The 23598-nt window shown below is 41.3% G+C and overlaps 1 protein-coding gene across 5 annotated transcripts in view; it reads left to right on the top strand.

The window, feature by feature from the left end:
• Positions 1–8897, top strand: part of THRB (thyroid hormone receptor beta) — a 108246-nt gene extending 99349 nt beyond the window's left edge. For all 5 annotated transcript variants that reach the window (XM_015619621.1, XM_033511903.1, XM_015619622.3 and 2 more), the window contains 2 exons: positions 1691–1949; positions 3387–8897. In XM_015619621.1, the coding sequence (XP_015475107.1) occupies positions 1691–1949; positions 3387–3628 (501 nt within the window). In that variant the 3' untranslated portion in view covers positions 3629–8897. The remainder of the gene's footprint in view (positions 1–1690; positions 1950–3386) is intronic.
• Positions 8898–23598: the final 14701 nt, after the last annotated feature.

The following is a 23598-nucleotide window of genomic DNA, read 5'->3' as shown; positions in this document are numbered from 1 at the left end:
GAAAAGCAGGTGAAGGACAGGCATAGTCAGAACACCACTACCACAAAGAAGTTTCAAGAAGGATCAAGTAGAAAGAGGAATCCTCATTAGTTTTGTGGCTTACTAGCAAAATGGGTGAAACATCTTCTCTACTACAAACAAAATATCTTCTCTACTATTATCTGTTTCTTTTCTACTATTTATCCTTCTATTTATAGGCTTTGTGTTTTTTTAATTTCTCTTTTCTTATCCCTTCTCACTTCCTTTCTTTCATGTCCTTTCTTTCACTGCCATTGCTTACTTCAGTATCTCTTCATGGTTCCTCTCACATATCTATTCTCGTTTCAGTTTTTAATAAAACTGTTTCTTTCCCTGCTTCAGTCTCTGCTGCCAAATAGTGGAATTGTCATTGGGTAGCAAGACTGCCGCTGTGCCTGTGCGGTCTTCCCCACACTGCTGCTGAGCTGAGGGTCGTCTGTAGGGAAACTGATTTGTCCTCAACAGGATGAGTCAATTTTCTTGTGTATTAAACAATTCACACCTGAAGCTGGCATTGCTGGAAAAGTAGCTGCATGACTCAATTCATTTTCCTGACCATGGCTAGCTTTCTGCTTAAAACTCTTCTCTAACAGGGAACTGCTTTCCACTTGCATTAGGTAGCTCTGCATCATTTCCCACCAAATCAATGCACTTGCTTTGCAAGTACACTGTTGCCATGTAAACCTATAGTTCATGGGGGTTTTCATTTTGAATTGCAAAACAGGTAAGTATAATAATTCTACAGATATCAAAAATAAATGGCTTTTTGCCTCCTTTCAAGCCAAGTAGAAGTGTGTTACTTTTTCACATGTGGGACCCTTGCTGTTCATGTATGTGAACAGTCTGAAAATTGTCTTGGTGTGTTTTGTTATCATTGAATAACCTATGAAAACATAAAGACATGCTTTATAGAACACGTTCTGCTCATGTGTCATCATCCTGCTTATACTCTGTAAATACAGAACCTACATCTAACAATTTGGACAGCTTGCCTTAGTTAAATGGCATGGAAATGGCACGTGCCCTGAAGATCACAGCTTATACAGTAGCATAAAAGCTGTAGCTATACCACAGATTTTCTGTGTGTCCAGCAATAATGTAGGGAGCTCAGGGAGAACAGCCTTACTAGATTAAGAATGGATTAATAAATTCTCTGTTGTTAAAATGGGCAGTGAGAATTACTGCTTCACTGATTTAGGTATATCCTCTAGATATAAACCTGTATTTAATTCCTTTTATTTAAAACACAGTCCATTCTTAAAGACCCTCCCAAAAGTTTTTCTTTTCCTCTGGTCAGGTAAGAAATAACTATGGCTGGCAGTAAACTTAACTAGGATGGCACCAGCCGTTGGGTCTGCACCAGCCCCAGTTATAGTTTTTTCTGCTGTGGTAAGTTGTAAGTTGAGGGAGCCAATAGCTGTGTTATTGCTAGATTTCCTAAGGGTGTGTGGGGATGCTAACCAGGGAATGTTAACCTGCTGGCAGTTCCTGAGGGCAGGAACGAAGATCCTGGGGGTTCGTGCAGAACAGCATGTTTGGAGGGGAGCTGTACTTTGTGGGGCAGTGTCCTGGGCTGTGAACTGCAACTTCATGCTTGTGGATTTACTGTAGTTGTAAAAGCCACTCAGTTTGACAAACATGCATTTTTCTTTGCTATTTATAATTTCTGCAGCTGCCATGTGAAGACCAGATCATCCTTCTGAAAGGCTGCTGTATGGAGATCATGTCCCTCCGAGCAGCAGTTCGCTATGACCCCGAGAGTGAGACTTTAACACTAAATGGGGAGATGGCTGTGACAAGGGGCCAGCTGAAAAATGGGGGTCTTGGTGTAGTGTCTGATGCCATTTTTGACCTGGGCATGTCTCTTTCTTCATTTAACCTGGATGACACCGAGGTTGCCCTTCTTCAGGCTGTTCTGCTCATGTCATCAGGTGAGAACAGAAATATATTGAGATCCAAACAGTTTTGAAACTCTTTGGTCTTTGTTACAAGCGTCTTTATAGAAGAAATAAGGTAGGTTAAATCTTGTAGTGCTGACTAGAGTAATGTGGGAGAAATTTTCTCTCAAAACCCCTCATTTTGGTGAATACTAGGAAAAAAATTCAGGGTGTTCGGAGAGATGGACATAAAAGTGATTTTGGTAACACACCTTGCTTAATTTGGTACTTAGGAATGAGCCAGAGATGATCATCAAGAAAAAATCAGTTCTGATTCTGAGCCAGTTTGTCTTAAATGTAAAATGGATAATTTGGCAACATTGGTCCTTATGATAAGTTCCCTCTTCCCCTGAGTAATGTCATGCACTGAGAGTTCATACACATTTCCACCAGTCTCATGTTTAGTTTGACTTGCCCTCTTGTTTTCCGATTTAACAGCACCATTGCTTCCTAATGGGCATTTACAAGTTGTGCTGTTTCCCTGTGATGGGACCATTTGCAACTGGTCATGATACAAAAGCAGCACAGACAACTTCCTATGATTTCCAAAGAGTTTCTAACCTTCTCAACTTGAGTATGTTTTTAAATATGCTTCCAGTGATTGTGCCAGCCCAAAGAGGAAATTCCATTCTTGGGCAGTGGCAGACTTGGCAAGATTTTATTTTAAGATGGCTTTGAACATTGGGCACTGAATAACAATACACTATCAGTAATTTACAGCATTAACTGCATCTGAGATAAACAGGTTTCCACATTAATCATAACACAGCACTTCATCTTCCCCATCAAAATATTTTGATTTATTTTTAAGTCCCTACACAGTGATACAGGAGCAGGGCTTTCAGAAGGCAGTTCAAAGAGGACCTGCTTTCCCAGAAGTGTCTCCTGAGAAGTGGCTTTTGAAAGGGGCTTTCCCAGTCCCTGTCTGGGTGCCAGCTGAGACAGCCAGATTTTTGGCCTTTGTTGTTCCTTGATGCTCCATAACAGCTCACCTGGCATCAAATCATGATCAAACCATTGGTCGGATTGTAGGAAAACAGATAGAAAGTAACTGCAATTTAGATATCTGACAAGGAAATAGTTTTTTGTTTCTTTATTAGTTGTTTTACAGAAAAATGTCGATAGAAGCCTTAGCTGAAATCAGGGATCTGATGCTCTAGTCACTGTAAGGAAACACTTCCCAAACAGCTACACTCTAAGTGAGGAAAGCATGCAAAGGACGAAGAAAGGAAGGATTATCTTCTTCTTTTAACAGGGATTGAACTAACAAGTGAGTTGACTGGGGTGAAAGAAGTTTTTGGCAGAGCCACAAATGCCCCCTGTCTCTCTCTTTTCTTTCCTAGCATCAGAATCATCCTATTTTTCCTGATTTATAATCAAGCATTTGCTGAAGCAAATAAAAATGATAATTCTGCTGCTTTGTATCTACAGATCGCCCAGGCCTTGTTTGCGTCGAGAGAATAGAAAAGTGTCAGGAGGGTTTCCTCCTGGCGTTTGAACACTACATTAATTACAGAAAACACCATGTTGCACACTTTTGGCCAAAACTGCTGATGAAAGTGACAGACCTGCGAATGATCGGAGCCTGCCATGCCAGCCGCTTCCTGCACATGAAGGTGGAGTGCCCCACAGAACTGTTCCCTCCCTTGTTCCTGGAAGTGTTTGAGGATTAGAGAGACTGAAGTGGTTCTCTACACCCCCGTCGCACTACTGGCTGTCATTTCATCCCGTTGCCCAGCTCTTCTCACCTGTTTGTTCTTCTTCTTTCGTGGTCTTCTGTTTCTTGAGACGGGGCTGGGGTTTTGTTTGGGGTTTCTTTTGGGGTTACTGGGGGGCAGTTGTATACACATGGATGAAAACATCCCTTTAATGCGGGTACTTGTGACTATTGCAATTTGTTCTTCAGTCTTTTGATGTGAGTGCTTTGACAGCTTAACAGTGAAAATAGGAACAGACCAATCTCATTCACCAGCATTTGTGTGGTCACCAGCTCACACCCATTATTGCCTGGAAAACAGGGGAGAGAGATTGAAGTGGCAGAAAAATAAACTTGCCTTCACGATAAAACAGCTGTTAATTTGACACTGACAGTTCTGTCTTGTATTACCTCCTTTTGCAGGGTACAACTGACCAAATCATAATATGAAATTTTTGGTCTTCGTGATTGTTTCTATTATAACAATTACCACTATGATTTAGGATCTTCATCATCATCATGTTCCAATCATGAACATGATGGAACATTCATTCTCTGATGCAGTTGCAGATGAGTTTAACTGTGCCCCATAAATCAAGTACTTAAAATAATGCAGAGTGTTAGAAGGGACTGAGTGGGTTTTTTTTCCATGTGTATAAGATATTAACATCTTCAGTTACTAAATTTGGACTCCAGGTAAACTTCACTGGAAGGTTTGTTGGAGTGAGGAAGGAAATTTGATCTGAGGTGCTCCTCCTGATAGTGGAGGGGTCTGTTTTTCTGAGGTGTGTGGAGAATCCATCACTCTGAGGGAGAAGGCTCTCTATCAGGATAGCAGGCAGTGTCTCAGAGTTATTCAGGGATATGAGGGCTCCTATAGAATGAGGATAAGGAGAATGAAACATACAGGGTGATCTTCAGATGGGACAGAAACCAACTATGTTATTAACAACACTCAAGACTGTAGAGCTTTATCCCAGTAATACAGATAGTGTTGCTCAGCAGTAATTCTTTGTTTTATATATATATATATATATAAAGTTTATATGCACATATATATATAATTTTATATATATATAATTACAAATCTTCAGCAGATGTCTTAAACATATTTCCATATTTTTATCTTCTCTCTCTCTTTTTCTCTGACTCTGCCCTGTGTGTGTGTGTGTGTGTGAATCAGCTGAGTTCTCCCTTCCTACAGGTGTGTCTGTATGTGTTTCATTAGGCTAGATGCTCTCTTGATTCTTTTAATTTATTTCCACTAACTGCACTAGCAGGAACCAAACTGAGCAATGACGAAATGTCCTGCTGCCGAAGTCTGCAAGCCAGTTCTCACAGTCCTGAAATGTTTGGAGGCCAGTGATGGGGACATTGTAGGTAGAGGTTCCTCTCTGTCACCATCTCCATTCAGGGATGCTGTCCCTGGGTTTTATTAACTTGATATTAAACCATCCTCTGAATTTGTATGACACATCTAAAACATCTTTCTGTTCTTCCTGGGCACCAGAGACTTAGTTCATGTTTTTTTGCACTGCCTCATACCCTATATTCTTTCATGTGCATTGATTTGTACCAGTTTCTTTCTCTGTTATTTATTGACCCATTTGCCTGGCAAATTGTGGGCATTGTTAGACTGGATGTGTTGGCTTTCAAAGCTCATGGCCCATATCTGAACCCATATCTTATGTGTTTTTCCCCTCATAAAAACAGGATACTCAGGAAAACTTGTAGATGGGACACGATTTATGTGTGTCAGAAGTTAAATTCTTTCTACCCTTCTTTCTCTACATCATTGATAAAGCATTTAGAGTGATACTGGGCATGTTTTTAGGGATGTGGAATCTTGTTCTCCCTGTTGTTTGATATCACATGCACCTGTGATTTGCTATGAGCACTAATGTTATCACTTAGGGATTTTTTTGTCAGAACATGAAACACATTGGGGTGCTTAGGAGTGCTTTTGCAGCTAGCTGTGAAGACACACCATTGGAGATTAATTCTTAAATATTTGGTGTAGAACCTCTTTTATTGGCTGTGTTGGCTCCATTCTTAAAGCATGTGTCTAAACAACATCTCTATCCAAATTCCTTGTAGAGCACTGTCCTGGGGACAAAGAGTCAGAAACTGGCTTTTTGGATAGGTGATTTGGGGTGAATTGATGGAGGACTTAAAGCATGTAATAGAGAACTCAGAAAAGCAGCCAATCCCGTACTTACACTGATGCCTTCACAATCTAGAAACAAAACAACACACTTTTGAGACAATATTAATATAGCAAGGAATATAAAAGCAGAATTAGAGGCCTCCAGGTGTGAATATGGCAACATGTACACATGATACGGGACTTCTACAATTTTATAAGTTTTATAAATTCTACAGTTTTTATAAGTTTAACAGATTAGCATTTTTAACAATAATGTCCAATTCAAAGAGCATTTATTTAAGTATTCCCCCTTTTGGTTCTGCCCAACCAACCCAAGTGGTTTGGAGCCACTCTGAGTTTCTAGCCCGTATTTATTATGTCTAGGATACATGGTAAAAGGAAATAAGACTCCATTTAATTGGAGTCTTGGCTTAATACTTTTTAATCCTTAGCTAAAGAGGCATGACTAAATAATATTTCAGGAATGTAGCATAATATATGTCTTAGAAGGTTATCTTATTGGTCTAAAATGTAGGGGAAAAGGGACAGGAAAAGTACTGGGAGCTACAGCCATGTATTAGAAATCTACAAAGCTACAAATCTATGACAAATATATGAAAAGCTTAGGCATCAGTGCCTGTGCCCACAGTTACTTGCAAAGAAAAGAGAAATGTGCGTGTCTTTTGAAGCTCTGTTCTGCCATGGATCTGAGCATGAAATTCCTTCTGTAGCCAGTGCAAGTACCTCACCTGTTTGCTTAATGTGAGCTTGAGTAAGCATTCAAGCTTTTGACTGTGTTGCAGATGAGACCCAGGAGAGGAAGCATCACATCTCTTCTTGTTCCAAAATACCAATGCAGATTGGAGCTGTGCTTAGTCAGGGTTCAGAAAATCAGGCCTCCTTCCGTCGGTGATTGCAGATGGACTGAAGTGCCTAAATTCAGGCAACCGACTTAGACAGTTCTGGCAGTGCTCTAAGCAGAAAGGACATACATCAATATGTTTTTCTAGCTTTTCAGGTTAAGTTGGAGTCTGGTAGTAACTAACAGACTGAGTTAGTAGTATTCCCTATCTGAAAATTAAGGCCAAGCTCGTAGTTGAACAGATCTGATGTACTGACATCTAATGGCCTCTGGTCTCCTACCAGTCTTACTTTGTCTCACTTCCTTTACTTCCTCAGTATGAACTGCTGAGTTATGTGATTGTGAGAGCAAAACTAACTGACCTTAGCTCTGCAAAGATGTACTTCTAAATATCAGTGGTCTCAAGCCATTGAGGGACCACCTCAGTGGCAGACACCAGTGCCACAGGCAGCACCCTTTGTAGTAACTCCTGAGTGAAATAACAAACTTGTGCTTTCCAGTGCAGTCCAGAGTCTTGTTTCTGCTGGTGCCACATGGCTCTTTTGTGTTTGCTTTGTGGTCCACATGTGGGTCTTACACAGAAGGTTTTTTCTGTCAAACCTGATTGTCACCATTCATGGTATTGCCCTGAGTAACATGTGCATTTAGATACTCATTTCATGTGTAATCTCAGTTAAGTTGTGATATTTATTATAACATATATAGTGCGTGCTAATGATTTTTGTTTACATTCTGCCAAAATGTAGACGCTAGAGTTAGACCTCCCAGGTCCAAAATCATCCTTGAGCAGACTGCTTGCTTCTTCAGAGGCAGGTATTACAAAGAGAAAAAAACTGTCCAGAAAGACCATTTATATCAGAAATCTGCCAAGAGAGGGCTGTTAATCACAAGCAGAGCATGTCATTGCTAGTGATGTATTTTTATGCTATGGAACTCTAATCTGTATGTGTCATATTGACTTCTTGCTGCATGAATCATAAATTTTAAAAATCAGTCTTATGGTTTTGAGATGTAGCCAGCATTCCTAAGGCTAAACCTTTTTCATTGACAGAATCAAAATCCACAACCAAGGAAGGTTTTCCTCTCACTGTGAGAGCAATTGAAAGTGTTCAACATTTATCTTTTCACAAAGGAAGAGGCAACAGAACCTCTTAATGTGTCTTGTTATTGTGATCATCTGGAAATGATTGCCAGACGTTTCCTTTTGATATAGTAATGAAGTGATCTGTATTTGAATTTTATAGAGAGAATTTTATTCTAGTGTGATAGAGATTTATTTTCCACTTAAAGACTCAAAATGGTGTGAGAACATTTTTGGTTTTGTTTTTTTTTACTATGGTATATTTTTGCTTTAAAATTAAAAACAAAACAAAAAAAGGTTTGGCCTTATCACAAAGTTTTAGTATAGATGTTAGCAAATGCAAAGAGTATGCATTATTTGTGTGTATCCACATTGACTGATGTCGCCTTCAAAAAGCAATATTGTGCAGGTAATAAGTTGTTTGTGACTGTCCATTGCACAGTTTACCTTCTTTAAAAGCTAACCTTGTTTATGCACAAGACAATCAAATGTAAATCTACATCAGCACCCAGGTGTGGATTAAATTTATGTAAATTACTGAGCACAATGTAAAACATTAAAAGACACTTTATTTAATTACACATTTAATGTTGGTAAAGATAGTATCAGGGCATGAACTAGCTGACATACTGTAATTTCTTTTTCTCTTTTTCTACTTCCTTAGCACTCTACAATTTCAGTTTGCTCATAAATACATCAAATCAGTCATTCATAATTTTTTTAAAGAGGAGGGTGGTTTGGGTTGTTTATTTGTTTTTATGAAATTGGTTGGGAGGACTTTCTACTTTGTCTTTGAGGTTTGTGGGTTTTGCTTATTTGTTTTATTTTTTTATATCAGTTTCATGCCCTGAGGGTAAGGCAAACATTACACCGTACAGTAAAAAACAAAGTACCTTGGATGATGTATTTTTTTGCAAACAGTGTTAAGAGTTATGCTAGATTGGTAATATTTTTTCAGCCTAAAATATATTAAAAAAAAAATCTGTGATCACAAATGTTTTAAACTATCTAAAGAGAAAATTTGTATATTTGGGGAAGAAAATAATTTTTACATAGCTTTTGTATGCAGATATTAAAATGTAATTATGAATATAGTGGGCATAGATAACTGTGTAAGCTTGAATTCTAAAAAAGAAAAAGCTTATAACTGAAAAGTGGTCCTGGTGTCTCTGTCTCTTTGTTGCAGGATCTTTTGTCAGCTCTGTCTCACACTTCCAAACCGCTGGAATGGGAAAAGTAAGACCTAGAGCACAATGTTTTATCAGCTCTAACCTGTTCACATTTCTGTGCTTCTGCATCCCTTTCATCACCTACCTCATATCTTATCTCCTCTCCTCCGTTCCCTTGGGCAGCCAACCAAAGGTTTTCACTTCCTCACTCTTCACAGCAGCCAACCTTAATTTACTCCAGTGAACCGACTCTTGATTTATGTCTCACTCAATTATATTTTTTAAGGGAACGCCCTTTCTTTCCTTCTCCACTCCCAGTCTAAACAGGGATGGTGTGACAGGAGCAATAAGCTTCCCATCTTTTCATACTTTCCATACCTTGGTCTCCTACCTATTGGAGAAGATCTCATTCAAATATTTTCTCTAGTCTTGCTTTCCATTGCAGTTCTGATTTCTCCTCCAGTTCTTTCACTCCCTTCTGGAAGAAGACAGACCTATTGCCTGGATCCAAAACAATTTCTTGGCCTGTCCCAGATGGCAAACCTGTTTTGGGCTCTTGTTTCACGGTGATTCCCACAGGCATTTCCTGGCTGGCTGCCAGCTCCTGCTCCTGGTCCCCTTACCCAGGAGGTGCTGGCAGCTTCCCAAGGGATGCTGAGCTCCCTCAGCTCCCTCTGCCTGCACCCCTGGGATCACATTCCTGACCCCCGCCTTCCTGTCCCTGGCGAGTGCTGTGGCAGCACCTCCAGGGTTTGTTCCCCCCGTGGCCTGTGGCAAGAGGGGCTGCCTTCAAAGGCAGGAGCTGTATGTGAGGGGACAGAGGGAAAGCGTGAAATCCCTGCTGTGCCTTAAATGGAATCCCTTCAAGCTCTCCAGTTCAGGTGCCCACGTGGGGAAACCTCTGCTGGGTTTGCACCGAGAGAGCAGCTCTGGAGTGAGGAATTAATCTGGTGTGTAAAAACTTGTTTACTGGATGTGAAGAAATAGTTCTGCTCCCACAGATGCCAGTGCTCTGGGTATAACATTTTCAGGCTTCATTTGTAGTGGTGAAATCTGTTTTTCAAAAAGTAGTGTGATATCTGTGGATTCTGAGAGCCACACAAATTTGCTTCAGTACATGTTTATCACTGTTTATCACTGCAGAGAACAACATAAGAGATGGTAGCTCTTCCCCTGGAGCTCTGGCACTAAAGCAGGAGTGTGTTTTTGCCCTGTGGGCTGCCTCTTGCACCCTGAGCCTGTTGGTGAACACGTGTGCAGTTTGCCCACTTAGTGACAGTGCGTGAGGGTTTTCTGTCTTTGAAAACTGAGCCATGTCTGAAGGATTTTTCTCTGTGAACTTGGGAGTCTAACAACAAACAAATGTGTGTCATACTCATGATCACGTGTGCTGTGTGGTATTCCCCATAGCATCAGTAGTTCCAAAATGAAAATTTGCATATTAAAAATGACTGCAAACACATCACCTTTGAAGTAAGTAAAAGGGTATGTACAAAAGTCCCTCCATTCTGTTTTATCGTATTGCAGCCCTCCTTACTGTTCACCAGGTAGAGAAAACTCCTTTCTAGACTGAATCAAAGAGCATCTCTCCTCTCATGCCTATGCCTGGTGAAAGCACTGACCCTGCAGGTGCTGCCACAAGCTGCCTCAGTACGCACAATGATATGCCTGAAGTCCCTTAGAAAAACTAGAAAAAAAACAGAGGAAGCTCCTTTGTGTCATTTGAGAGAGCTTTGAGACTGCTAAGGTCAAGGAATAATGAAAGGTTTGTGGGGTCTCTGAGTCAGAGGTCCCTAAGGGAGAAATGAAATGTCTCCTGGGTCATCCTGACCTTGTGGTGCCTTGAAAAATTACAAACTTGGGAAAGTGGTCTGACCTCTGTACCCTGCTGTGCAGAGCTGGAGTAGAACCTACAGGGAAAACAAGACAATCCTTAGTGGATTGTATTTGGAAAACACAGTGTAAAAAAGTAGAGAAGGACATCAGCAAATCAAAAGCAAAACCCCAAAATGAGTCCTTTTCTGAATTTCATTGGAATTTGAATTTGCAAAAGGCTGTCTGAGTGAGTATGGGGGTAGCTTCAAGCAGTGTTTCTCTGAACAGAAATATACTAGTTACAAGAAATAAAAGAAGTTTTGCATAATCCAAACACAAGCCATATTTAAAGGGGGAAAAATGTATTATATGTGGCTGCAAGGTCTTTGGTATTTCCTTGCTCAGAGATAGGAACAAAAAGGGGAGGAAGTCATTGCTGGGATAACCATAGAGGCAGAGAGCTTCACTGCCTGATGTAATGTTTAAAATGGAAAGGAAAGCTGGGTCATGTCTTTGTGTGCATATAAAGTTGCAACAGGAATTGGTTAGGGCTGAAAACATGTCCCAGGTAAAATCTCAGAGAGAGAGGGAGGGAGGGAGGGAGGGAGGGAGGGAGGGAGGGAGTCAGATAATGACAGAAGGTGAAATCCAGGAAGTGGTTTAGTGAAGTTGTTCCTTGCTCCAGTAAAGTGTAGGAGGGTTCACAGGTATTGTCTGTTGCTTTCACAAAAGGCACAAGAAAGTGTTTGGCACCTGAGACAGAAACATAACCCACACGTTAAAACCAGCCCTTCTTGGTGAAGTGGATCAGAACCCATGACTGTGAGGAGCAGAGAGCCTGCAAGATGCATAACCATGAACATCCCAGAGGACTGAGTCAGGGAGGAGTTGGAAACATCTAACTGAATGTGATTGTATTGCCAGGAGTTCCTTTATTTCTTCTGGGCAGGAAATCCAGACTCAGAGGGATCGGACAGACATTAGGTACCAGTCCCTTAAAGCCTTCATGATGAGGTGGGATAACCTGGATGTCTTCTTGCCCTCCCACTGCTGTGCTCCCCTCCTGCCTAGGGAACAAGTGTGGTGGCTTTGCCTGGCTGCTCTGTGACTGTGGTGGGAAATTTTTCAGACTTCCCAAAAAATGGTGGGGCAAGCAGGGTAAGTTTTTCTCCTGAATGTCAGAGCACACACCAAAACTGCTGACCTCTCCCTCTTGCCAAAGTGAGCTCCTTGCTCTCTGTGCCCACAATCCTGGCTCTAGCCCTGAGACTCCCACGTGGAGTGAAACAGCTGAGCACACTGTGAGCTGGCTCAGCTGGGACCCTTGGAGGTGAAGCTGCCTTTGTGACTGCCTGGACAGTGAACAAGGCACTTTTCCATTCAGTCAGTGCCTGCTTTGTCTATCATGTGTTGATCACATCAGTCCTAGACACTGTTCTCTTCCAGAGGGAACAGAGAGCCCTCCCAGAGCTCCCACTAATGGCTTGTGAAGGCAGGTCCTGACATCCATCCAGCATTCCAGAGCACCATGTGTGGAGAAGGAATGTACCCCAGAGGCATGAGAGTCCCCTGGAAGTCCTGCAGACACCAGACATGGGATGAATGACACCAGAACAGACTTCTGCTCACCAGGTACTGAGCTATAGAGATGGAGTGATGGTCAGAAAGGTCTGCCTGGAGGAAATGGGTGGTGACAACAGGGACAGATCTGTGGCCTCCAAAGCCTGTTGCAAAGCTCAGGAGCAGAGTACTCTTTGACAGAACTCTGTAGTGATAAAATAAGCATCTGTTGGTTCTAAAATCCAAATATTCACTTGTTTGTTCCCATCAGAAGTATCCTGTCACTGGAGTTATAAGTTTGCATTGCTGCCAGGGCCCAAGGGAAAACTGAGATTATGAGGGAAAGAAGTTCTTCCATCCAGAAACACAGGGGGTTGAGCTCCCTGCAGACTGTGACTCTGTGCATATGATCAACTTTGCACTCAACACAGGGCTAAAAAGCAAAACAAGGCCAAGCCATTTCCTAGCTATATCCCTAAAGCCCTGTGTTGAAAAGGAGGTGCTCATTGCCCTTTAAATCAAAGGTCCTCTGGGTTAGTTCCATTTTGGGAGACAAGGATGACATCAAGTCCCAGGCTGCCCTGTGCTGAGAGCAAGGGAACACAGCAGGCTGGGAATACCCATGATGAAATCAGCACGTGCCTCGAGCAGCTGCCAGGCACACAGCCCTGTGAGCCTGGAGCTGCTGGAACTGCACTCCAGCTCCAGCTCCAGCACCAGGCCTTGGCTGCTGGTCTGAACCCAGGGCAGAAAAGGACACAGAGCCCACTTGGCGTGTGAGGTATGGGATTCTCCTTAATTTCATTTTTATTTCAAGTTCTGTTAAAGAAATCAGTAATGAAACTAAGGGATCACCTAATCTTAATGATAGTTTGTCACATTTCTAGCTGTGCTGATCTGATCAGATTTGCATCTTGCCTTGGCTTCAGGCAGTTGAATGCACCTACACTCCATTATTACCACACAAGTTTCTTCCTTAACTGGGCATGATGACAGTGTTTTCAATTTCAAAATAAACTTTGCAATATCCATTCCTTTTTAATGGTGAAAAATGTTTATAAAAATTTTACACAAGAGATGTCAAGACAAGATAGGTGTCTAGGCCAGGAGAAGAGGCTGGACTAATAAGCCAGGCTTCAAAATCATTTGTATAACTTGTGATGCTGCACTTTTATCTATCCACAGCTCCAGAAGATTGACCCCAGTAAGATTTTAATTTTCAACAAGGACGTAATGCTTATTTCCCTTCTTCTGGGCCTCCAGAAGTTTCCAGAAGAGACTTAGGAGATGTTTGCCTTCCTCAGAGCCAAGATGCTTGACTTCTTCAGTGTCAAAGGAGCCCCTCTCAGCTGTTGACGTTTATCTCTGCTGCAGATGAAGTTCTCTTCCTATTCAAAGTATATTTTAAGCAGAGAGGTTGATCAAGAGGGAATACTTGTCTGCACTGGCCATTTGATGGTCGTTCCTACATGTCACCCACGTGCACACGCTGACTCCTGGGCATTTTCCTTTCCAGCGTGCCGTAGTAGCTGCTGCCCTTGGATCAGAGGTCAGGTGCCAAGGGCTTGTAAGAAGGAGAGTTGCTCTGGCTGGTTGCCAGTGCTCTCTGTAGATTGGAAATGCCATCACTCTAAAAGTACTGCAAAGGCTTATATTCTTTGTGAGAGGGTGCAGATTTTTCCTGTTGCGTGAGTTAAGGGTCAGTTATGAAAACCTTGCTGTGCTTTCCTTTTACAAGCTGTGAGATAGCTCAGGACTGCATTATTCTTGGACCATATTTGGAGTGGTCTAGTGCTGACCATAAGAACATATTCTGAGCTTTAATTCACTTGGCACTTGTTTTAGAAGTTGGCCTAGTATCATTGTATTTAGAAATCTGTTGCCTTCCCTCTAAGCAGCCATCATGTTCCTGAAATGGGCGCTGACTAGTCTGTACCGAGTTTTCCCCTTCTTTTTTCACTCTGTCACTTCAGACCCACTGGATGGAATAATTTTTGCACAATGCAAACTGATGACTAATAAGACCCAAGACTTAAAGCTGCTTTTGAAATTCCACTTCTTGAAGAAAACCCCTCTATTTCTCTTCTCTGTATAAATCTCTGTGTAAAATGCCTTGTCCAATACAGAAATATTTCCTACTGCTTCTGCATTGGAGCATCAGTATGATTTTTAAGTGCAAATGGGGTAACCAACAGATGACAACTGTAGCCTACTACAAGCAAGCAGAGAGAGAAGGAATAGCTTAAGGTTTGTTTTATTTAAACAGCTGATCTAACTGATGATGATGTGTTTGGCTTCAGACCCAAAAGCTGTTAAAGCTGTTCAGAGATCAAGTGGATATAGAAAGAAATACTGCATGTAAGTTAGTGATCCCCAAATATATTTCAGTAATAATCTTTCTGAATAAAACATCTATTTTTTTTTCCTAAAGTGAGAATAACAGCATTGAGAAGTGGTACACTTTTCTAACAAAAAGTGAGGGAACTTTGGCGCTTTTTGCCAGTTTTACTCTGCTCAGAGCCTGTGTAACGGGGGAAAACCCCAAAGGAACTGGGCTTTGCAAAGCATCTCATTTGGTTGGAAAGCCAACTTTCTAGCTAACCCAGCTTGAAACACCACATTCCAACCATAGGTTCAATGCACATACACAAATGAAGCTGCAAAATAAAGTGCTTTTTCCTGAGCCCTGATTTTGTGACAGCAGCCTAGCACACTGAGTGCCTGGTCAAACCCTGCCAGCTGTGAAGCAGGGCAGAATGTTGGCACCTCTGTTGTTTAAAATGTCAGGACTCTTCCCACATGGAAAAGGTGGTGCATTATGCTGTCAATGTTGATTTTGCAGCTAGACAATAAGTGGTAGCTTGTGTGACAGCCACGCTGATGAATAGATTCAGGGAGCCGTTTGTCATCTAAAATGTCTCTGCTGAGAAATATCCCCTGGCTGTCAGTCTGGAGGGACCAGGATTGCTGTCAGAGCCTTTGTAAGCACCAGGGTGGTTTTGGTCTGATTCTGCACACTCTTCTTTGAGCTGCTCCATGGTTCGTACAGCACGCAGCTGGTGAGCACATGCGTGAGGGAGGGAGGAAATTCTTCTGCCTGAAAATCATATCCTATTCACAACACCAGCATCATTTACACTTTTTGTAACCGGGCCATGAAGACAGGCTGAGCTCGTCCCTTTGAGGAGTCTGGGCAGAGAAGTGCATTGAAAGCACAGGTGGTTGTTTCCTTTGGATCTTCACTTGTGAATGCACACTGGGCTGCTTGGAAGACTGCATTTCAAACCAGTTTAGAGACAAAGCTGGTTTTCCAACTAAATTAGATGTTTTGTAAAAGCATTCTTCTTTCCATCAACTTCCTTGATTCTGCAGTTCAGGTATTCTTCTTCAGATACAGGATTGCAGTTTATCCTGGGACTTCAGCATGGGTGTGAAACCTCAGAAACTAACACCTTCATCTGGAACAAAACAAAACTGCCTTTGGAAATGTAGCCATAGGATCTTCTAAAGCTTATCTCCCTAGCCAGACTGCCTCTCATTCCTTATCACCCTGCTTCTATGCACAATACCGATGTGTAATGAGCTCCAAACTCTGAAGACCCCTCCCCTGCAGGAGAATGGAGAGACAGAATCCACAGCACATGATTTAGAAAGCATCTCTGCCTTTCCTGATTAACTTTGGGAGACCAAATTAAAGCTTCTCTTTCGACTATTTTCCTTCTCAAAGTGCTTTGCCAAAACTGCAAAAGTCAGAGAAAGAAGAAAAATCCAGCTAATCTAAACTATAGCAAACCTCCAGTCAAGGAGCTTGCCAGACTGATGAACAGGTTACACAAATTACTGACTTATATTTACCCTTCTGCCTCCTCCCCTCAATCGTTTGATTTCACAAGTTTTGCTAGGGAGATTGTAGATTAAATACAGGAGCTTTGCCCAAACCAGTAGCAAAAAGTACCGGAGAGCCTAAAGTGAAAAACAGGAAGCTTCTACACCACAGGAATCCTGAATGTTCAGTTTAAAGAGGATTCACTGATTGGAAAACGCTAAATATTGACTTGAGGGCAATAAGAATGATGAATGTTCAGAAAGGAGAATGTGAGATCCATTTAAAGAAAGAAAAAAAAAAAAAAAAAAAAGTTCAGCTGAAAGTCTTATTTTGCACTTTGGGAGGAGAAATCTAAAATTACGTAACTATGCAAAAACCCTAGGAAAAGTGTTTAAGGCTTCAAAAGCTAAGGAACTCCATGGAATACTGAGTTTCATATGACCTCTAAAGCTTGACAAGAAATGGCAAAGTTGTTCCCAAAAGGCCAGAAAATGTCCATTTATTGAATTCTGGATATTAAACAGACCCTCCAGACACAGGAATAGACTTCAGGTCTTTGCTGCCTCCTCCCTGGTCATCCCTCAGGCCAAGCTGAGGGGTTTGTGGTGGGCAGCCCTGAGCTCTTCACCCAGCCCCACACGGTGCCCACCTGGCTCTTCAGCAGGAGGCTGGCTGAGGCTCAGCACGTGGGCTCTGGTTTCCAGGAACAAAAGCTCATACTAAGTTCTTGCACAGCCTGGAGGCAAGGATCTGGCATTGCACTGGAAGGAGCAACACGTTCAACCCCTCCCCGTGGCCAAGAATGTTTGCACTTGGCCAGCTTGGTCAAGACGACCGAAATGGGCAGGGGCAGCAGGAGCAGCAGGAGAGTTGGGAAAGGAATGACTGCCACACATCATTGTTTTCTGGGTTTTAGAAACCTTCCAAAGCCAGGTTGAAGGCTGGGACACACAACCATTCCTAGGTCCCCAGCTAATTGATCTTAGAATCATTAAGGTTGCAAAAGACCTCTAAGACCATCAAGTCCAGCTGTTAACCCTGCCAAGGCCATCATTAAACCCATCCCAAAATGCCATCTCTACATGTCTTTTGACCACAAGAATGGTGATTCTACTGCTTACCTGGGCAGCTTGTTCCAGTGCCTGACCACCCCTTCAGTGAAGGAATTTTACCTAATGTCCAGTCCAAACCTCCCCTGGTGCAACTCAAAGCCATCTCCTATTGTCCTGTTGCTTGTTAGCTGGGAGAAGAGAGTGACATAGAATCACAGAATCCTGAGGTTGGAAAAGGCCTCCAAGATCATCAGGTCCAACAGATGAGCCCACCTGAAGCCCAAACTCAATGTGCTGCATGACCTGACACCACTGACCCCGTTCCATCACTGCACCTAAGAGACAGAGGCAGTCTGGAGCTCCTGCACCAGATCCTGGCATGGTCAGCTCCGTGGGACCACACAGGAATATTGTTCATCAATTCCATCTTCAACAAATTCAATTCTGAAAATGCCACCAAGACAGAAATACATTCCCCAAATTGTGGGGGAGCCCAAACAGGCCTAGCACAAATAGGAGACCTCTCCAACTTGAACGGTGACTCTGTGAGGCTCCCTGGCCTCCATGGCCAATTGTGGGATTCTTCCTCCTATCCAGGGCACAGATCCCCACCCTGTTGTCAGCTCCAGCCACATGTGATGGGAGAGTAAAACCATCAGCTTGCTGGTTGAAAATACTAATTCCTACCTTGTGCCATCACAGGGCACCTTTCCAGCTATTTCAGGTATGCAGAACCAATGATCCATTTTCATCTTGCCTCTGCTCCACCTTCCAGCATTAAGAGAGATGATGCATTCCCTTCTGTGCATGGAAAAGTCACACCTTTATTTCACATAGTCACATTTTTTTTGCTAATTTTCATCTCTAACTCAGTTCTGCTTTTCTATAAAATGTGGCGTGTCGTTTAACTTTCACTTGTTCTATTTGGTTTCCTTGACAAAGGCAACTCAGTAGTTTTTAATTCTTCATAAAAGTCCTGTTGCTACCCATAGTAATAAATTAAATTTCTCATCACATATAATTTGTTTTTATGATCATGTGCTCATCCAGCTTGAAAGAGTGGGACTTATGCAGAAATAATTGAGTAAATTAACTACCTAGGAAAGCAAAGGTAGGATTTAATAATGTCCAGTATGCTTGTATACTTGAAATTTAATATCTGTAACACAAGCAATTCTTGTTCTTTCTCACCTTTTTGTAGGACAGAATAGCACCTGTTACAACCAGACTGTGTGCCAGGATGGCCAATGTCTGAAAATCATGGCCATCATTTTCTCCAGAGTGTCATGGAGCAGATGGCTTTCCAAGTCAGCACCAAACCACAGTCCCCAGTGCTCTGATGGGGGACCCTGACCTCTCTTCTCTGTGCTGCTTGTAAGATACACCCATGGGCAGACTGAGCCAGCCTTTCCTGGCAGGTAAGGTCACTTACCAAGATCTCTATTTTATTCTTTCAATATATTTTTAATATATTTTGAAGAAAACCAGCAGGCTGGAGCCAACTGATAGTCTGTTCCCAATGTGTGGGATCTGACAGGTCTGAAAAAGGTATGGAAAAACAAGTAAGACTTTGTTTATGTGCCAGTCAGGACAAGCCCACAAAAGCAGACCTGTCATCTATCCTTATCTCACTGGTTTGGAGCAATTCAGTGCAGAGAAAAATTATGTAATGAGAAGATACAAACATGCTAGAGAGAATATATACTCTGGAACAGTTTACCCAAAGAAATTGTGGCTGCCCCACCCTTGGAAGTGTTCAAGGCCAGGTTGGATGGGGCTCTGAGCAACCTGGTCTAGTGAAAGGTGTCCCTGCCCACAGCAAGGGGGTTGGATCTTTAAGGACCCATTCAACCCAGGCCATTCTTGGTAAAGATCATGAAATGATCTCCTGATCATTGAAAAGCAAGATGGCAGAGAGTAATGCAAGTTCCCTGAACTCTGTTCCAGAAATTCCAATAAATATAACAGAAAATCAGAAGCCGAGAAGCTTTTGCTTAATCACACCTCTTTAATTAAAATGTCCCATACATGTAGTCAAGAAAAAAAACATGCTAATGTGAGCACAGTGTAGAGAAGATGTTTATAGTTTAGCATCCTCTCATTTTTCCCTCTTAGGTTGTTCTGTCTGTTATACTAAAAATGCCTTCTGTCCTTTCTTACTTGTATTAAGAGAAATTAAGAGAGAAATGGGAAAGAATCGTAGATGTATTTTAAAAACCTAGCAGGATTTCATCAGTTTAGTATCAGTTTAGCAACAGTTTAACATCAACATTCTGAACTTGTTTAAACTGTACAAAACCAAAAAGTGACAGCTTTTGGCTGCATCTTACATGTTTGCACATAAATTCCCAAATGTATCTCAACTTCATTTCTGTCCTATTTCAATGCGTAGTAGTGACTGTTTCCTCAGCTGGCAAGGCTATGACAGAGTAACTAAGAGCAGAAATGTAACAATTTTGACTTCTCAAAACATGTAAGTCCTCTGATTCCCATCTTTCTTTCTCCAATCTGTTGTTTAAAAATCATGACTTGGAGAGCTTTTCCACTTGTGTTTTCCCTTTGCAGAGAAATCTGGCTCCACCAAGTGACAATTGTTGTGATTGCTGGTCTGCACCTGCAGCTAAAATAATACAAATCTGGCACTGGGTCCCACAAAAATCCAGTGCATCAAACTGTCATTGGAGAACTTTCAGCTTCAGCAGTTTTAGGCTGTAGGATTTCCTTTAACTCATATGATGCCAATGTGGACACAGAGCATTGTCACTGATATTCTTGGTCTTTGTTGCACTGCACTGTGCCTCCAGCATCCAGGTTTCTGTGTCCATCCATAATGGATAATTTAAAGATATAAATTCCATGGAGGAGTCCAGAAAAAGTGAAGTGCAAATATACATTTTGTTGTCTATGTTTCTCTCTTCACTCCACATACATACATACATACATACATACATATATATCTATATAAAATAACATTATACATGTTACTACTGAATTACAGTATCAATGTTGTTAATGGGTGTGTATATATATACAGATATATAGATATAGATATAGACATATTGATATAGATATAGATATAAACAGTGGCATGTGATGAGGATATATCTGTAGCATTCTAGCTTTTTCCTGAACTTAGACAAGCATATGCTAGAACATTAATAATAAATTTTGTAGAAGAAAGTTTTGTAGAAGAAACAACAGTTTCTGATCTATGTAATAAATGCATGTATTTTCTTATTTTGAATTTCATCTATAAATAGATGAGACGGTTTATTTATCTTTTACTTACCTATTTACACTAAACTGGTGAGTGACCAAAAGTAGTAAAAATCTGTGTATCTTTTTCTACAAAGGACTGTGTTACTAATTCCTGTTTCAAAGATCCAAAAGAATTGCTTTCATTCCAGTTATAATCCAAAGAATTTGATCATGGGAGCAACAAAAGCAGGTAATTAACATTGGACAGGACATTTCAGATCCAGCTCGTTGTTCAGCTGGGAAAAGAAAGTTTCTGACTTAAAGGCACTCCATACAGTCCACAGAGGTGCTATATATATATATATATACACACCTGTGCACCATGTGTCACACAACAGCATGTAGCTTGAGTTCCAGAATACAGATACAATATAGCACCATCTTCTTAGAGAAAAAAAATCGGCTTACAGTAGAGAGTCACTTGAGCTGGAAGTATCGACTGTTTGGGGGGATATGCCCAATTGTTGGGATAAAAAACAGAAAACAGTGTAAGGTTTGGGAGGTGTTAGGATGAAGGTAATGGCACGGTATCATAAAACCCTTACTGTGCTGGGCACTTGTTCCTTTATATCCAGCAGAACCTTTCTTTTCCCCAAGTCTGTGGGGCTTTTTGTGTTTAGGAGGAGGCTGGTACAAGTTTGGAGGAGTTAGGGAGAAGGAGCAGGGGGACATAAAAGAGAGCAGGGGAAAGAAGAGAAACTGAAATGCTGTTTTGACTTTCTGTGACATTAGGAGATAAAGCAGAGGCTTTAATTAATTAATTTGCTCATCATTTTTCATATTGAAGACTTAAGAGATTGTCCCTTTTTATGGTATCATCATGTATTTCAAAGGGGGATCTTTACACTGGATTAACAAAATGTGTTCCCACAGAAACTTGACAGAAGGAAAATGAATCCCAACTTTTTTTATGTAAATCAAGAATAAGTTAAACAAAATAAATTAATTTACACCATTGTAAAAGCTATGCAGACAACAGCAGTGATTTTGAGCTGAAATAAAAAAAATATAGAATATAGCCCTTCCAAGGACTGGGTCCACATAAATAACTGCTGTTTCCCTTCTCAATGCATGAGAGGCTTCTCTAGTTTGAAATATGTCCCTGCCCACAGCAGAGGGTGGGACTAGGTGATCTTTAGAGGTCCCTTGCAATCTAAACTCTTCTATGACTCTGTCATCCCATGTTTTGTTAAGTACCTTTTATTAACCTGTATTTATATTTGAAAATGCTACACAATATACTTATCCTTCTGATTGCAATACAGCTTGTTTACTGCCCTAAAAATGTTGCTATTCATTAAATTCTAGCTTTTTTTCCTTGGAGAATTTCCACTATGTACTGCTGAAGATGGTGAAACACTTGGATGTGAAATCCAAGGTTGATAGTAACAGAAATGAGCCTTCTCGTTTTATTTCAGAGGTCTGCCAGAGTCTGACAATGCTGTTTCCATAATGAAAATGGCTCCAGACAAAAGTAAACAAGTCTAAGTAGAAATTAAGCATTGTTTCTACAACATAATTACTGCTTTTGAAGTAATCATGAAGCAATTTTCACTTATTTTCATAAAAAGGGTACATTAATGTCAGTAAAGGATAGACCTTTTGAATGGAGATGCCTAGCAGAACAGAAGATTTTGAAGATGGGGTTTCTTAGATCTGCAGTCTATTTTCATTATCTACTGAGGAGTTCAATAGAGACAACTATTGTTCAGTGGTGCGACTAGCATTTATGTAATCAACAGCTGTTACAAAGTAAAAGATTCAGAAGACCTATTTAGAAAAACAGATGTGGCCTGCAGCTAAAATTCCCAAACTGCAGTAGTTTGGAGGAATTCTCAATCAGCAATACATTCATGAGTTCCTTTCTGGAGGATGGCTTAAACAGAGATTATTTGGTAACTATATGTTGGCCCATCCAAGCCTTTCTAGAAAGCTCCCAACAAACACTCTAGTTGTTTACAGATTCCAAATATGATCAAAAATCTATTTTTATGAATTTTTTTGGCTTGTTTTCATTTATAAGTGTTCTTAAGCAGGGTTCTTGTGTGGACAAAATAGTGTCAGAGCTGGGAGGTACTTTTTTGGAGTGAAGAGGCCAATTTACAGTGTGTTACCAAAAAACATGTGCACTGGGCATTGCTGTTCAAAGGATCCCTGAACTCAGGATGCACTTGGTGGGTGTGTCGTGGACCATTCAGAGACAGCAGCTTCAATGGGGGAGCTGTGTAAATGGCAGGCAATTGGATTGAAGGGCTAGAGAAGGGCACTGTAGGAAATGTAACTCCAGTATTTTCCCAAGATATATCCAGGATGAGGCAACTGGAAGGGCAGATTAATAGATCTTAAGAATGTCAGTGTAAATGTTTATTTAATCTTAATTGAAAGTTGCCTCTGTGACACACAGCTGGAGGTTTCTGTCTGGCACCTTCACAGACATAATCTGTTCAGATCCTTGTTGGCCTGAATCATCCTAAGTGCATAATGATCTATCACACCTTACATTTTTAAACAGGAGAAACTTCTGAGCCACTTGCTGGTGTTGTCAAAAGTGCTTCATCATCGCAGCACGGTGAATGCACATAATTGTCCCTGAAAGTGAAGACCCAGCAGCTCCAAAAGGCATGTGAATTGTGCACTTGCCATCTCTCAAGAGGCAAGTATTGAAGGAAAGCTACTTAGTGAAATTAAGCTGAAAATTAAGTGCATCAGGCTACCTTTAAATGCAGTCTTGGATGAAGAGGTATTTATATATGAAAAATATATTCTTAATTAAAACCTTTACAGAAGGATTGAGTAAGGGTAATACAAAAGAGTTCAAGTAGAAAAATACTTCCTGCATTGCCAAATGTGTTTCATGATGCACTACCTATTGGAAAAGGTCTCCTCATTCAGATGCTATCTCTGTTCCCATATTCCTTTGCAATTTTGAATCATTCCCCGGTCCTTCCATTTTCATCAGGAAATAAAGCCAGGCCTATTGCCTGGATCCAAAACAATTTCTTGGCCTGTCCCAGATGGCAAACCTGTTTTGGGCTCTTGTTTCACGGTGATTCCCACAGGCATTTCCTGGCTGGCTGCCAGCTCCTGCTCCTGGTCCCCTTACCCAGGAGGTGCTGGCGGCTTCCCGAGGGATGCTGAGCTCCCTCAGCTCCCTCTGCCTGCACCCCTGGGATCACAT

The sequence above is a fragment of the Parus major genome, chromosome 2 (genome assembly GCF_001522545.3).
Source record: "Parus major isolate Abel chromosome 2, Parus_major1.1, whole genome shotgun sequence".
NCBI lineage: Eukaryota > Metazoa > Chordata > Aves > Passeriformes > Paridae > Parus > Parus major.
This window is presented reverse-complemented; position numbering and strand designations above follow the sequence as displayed.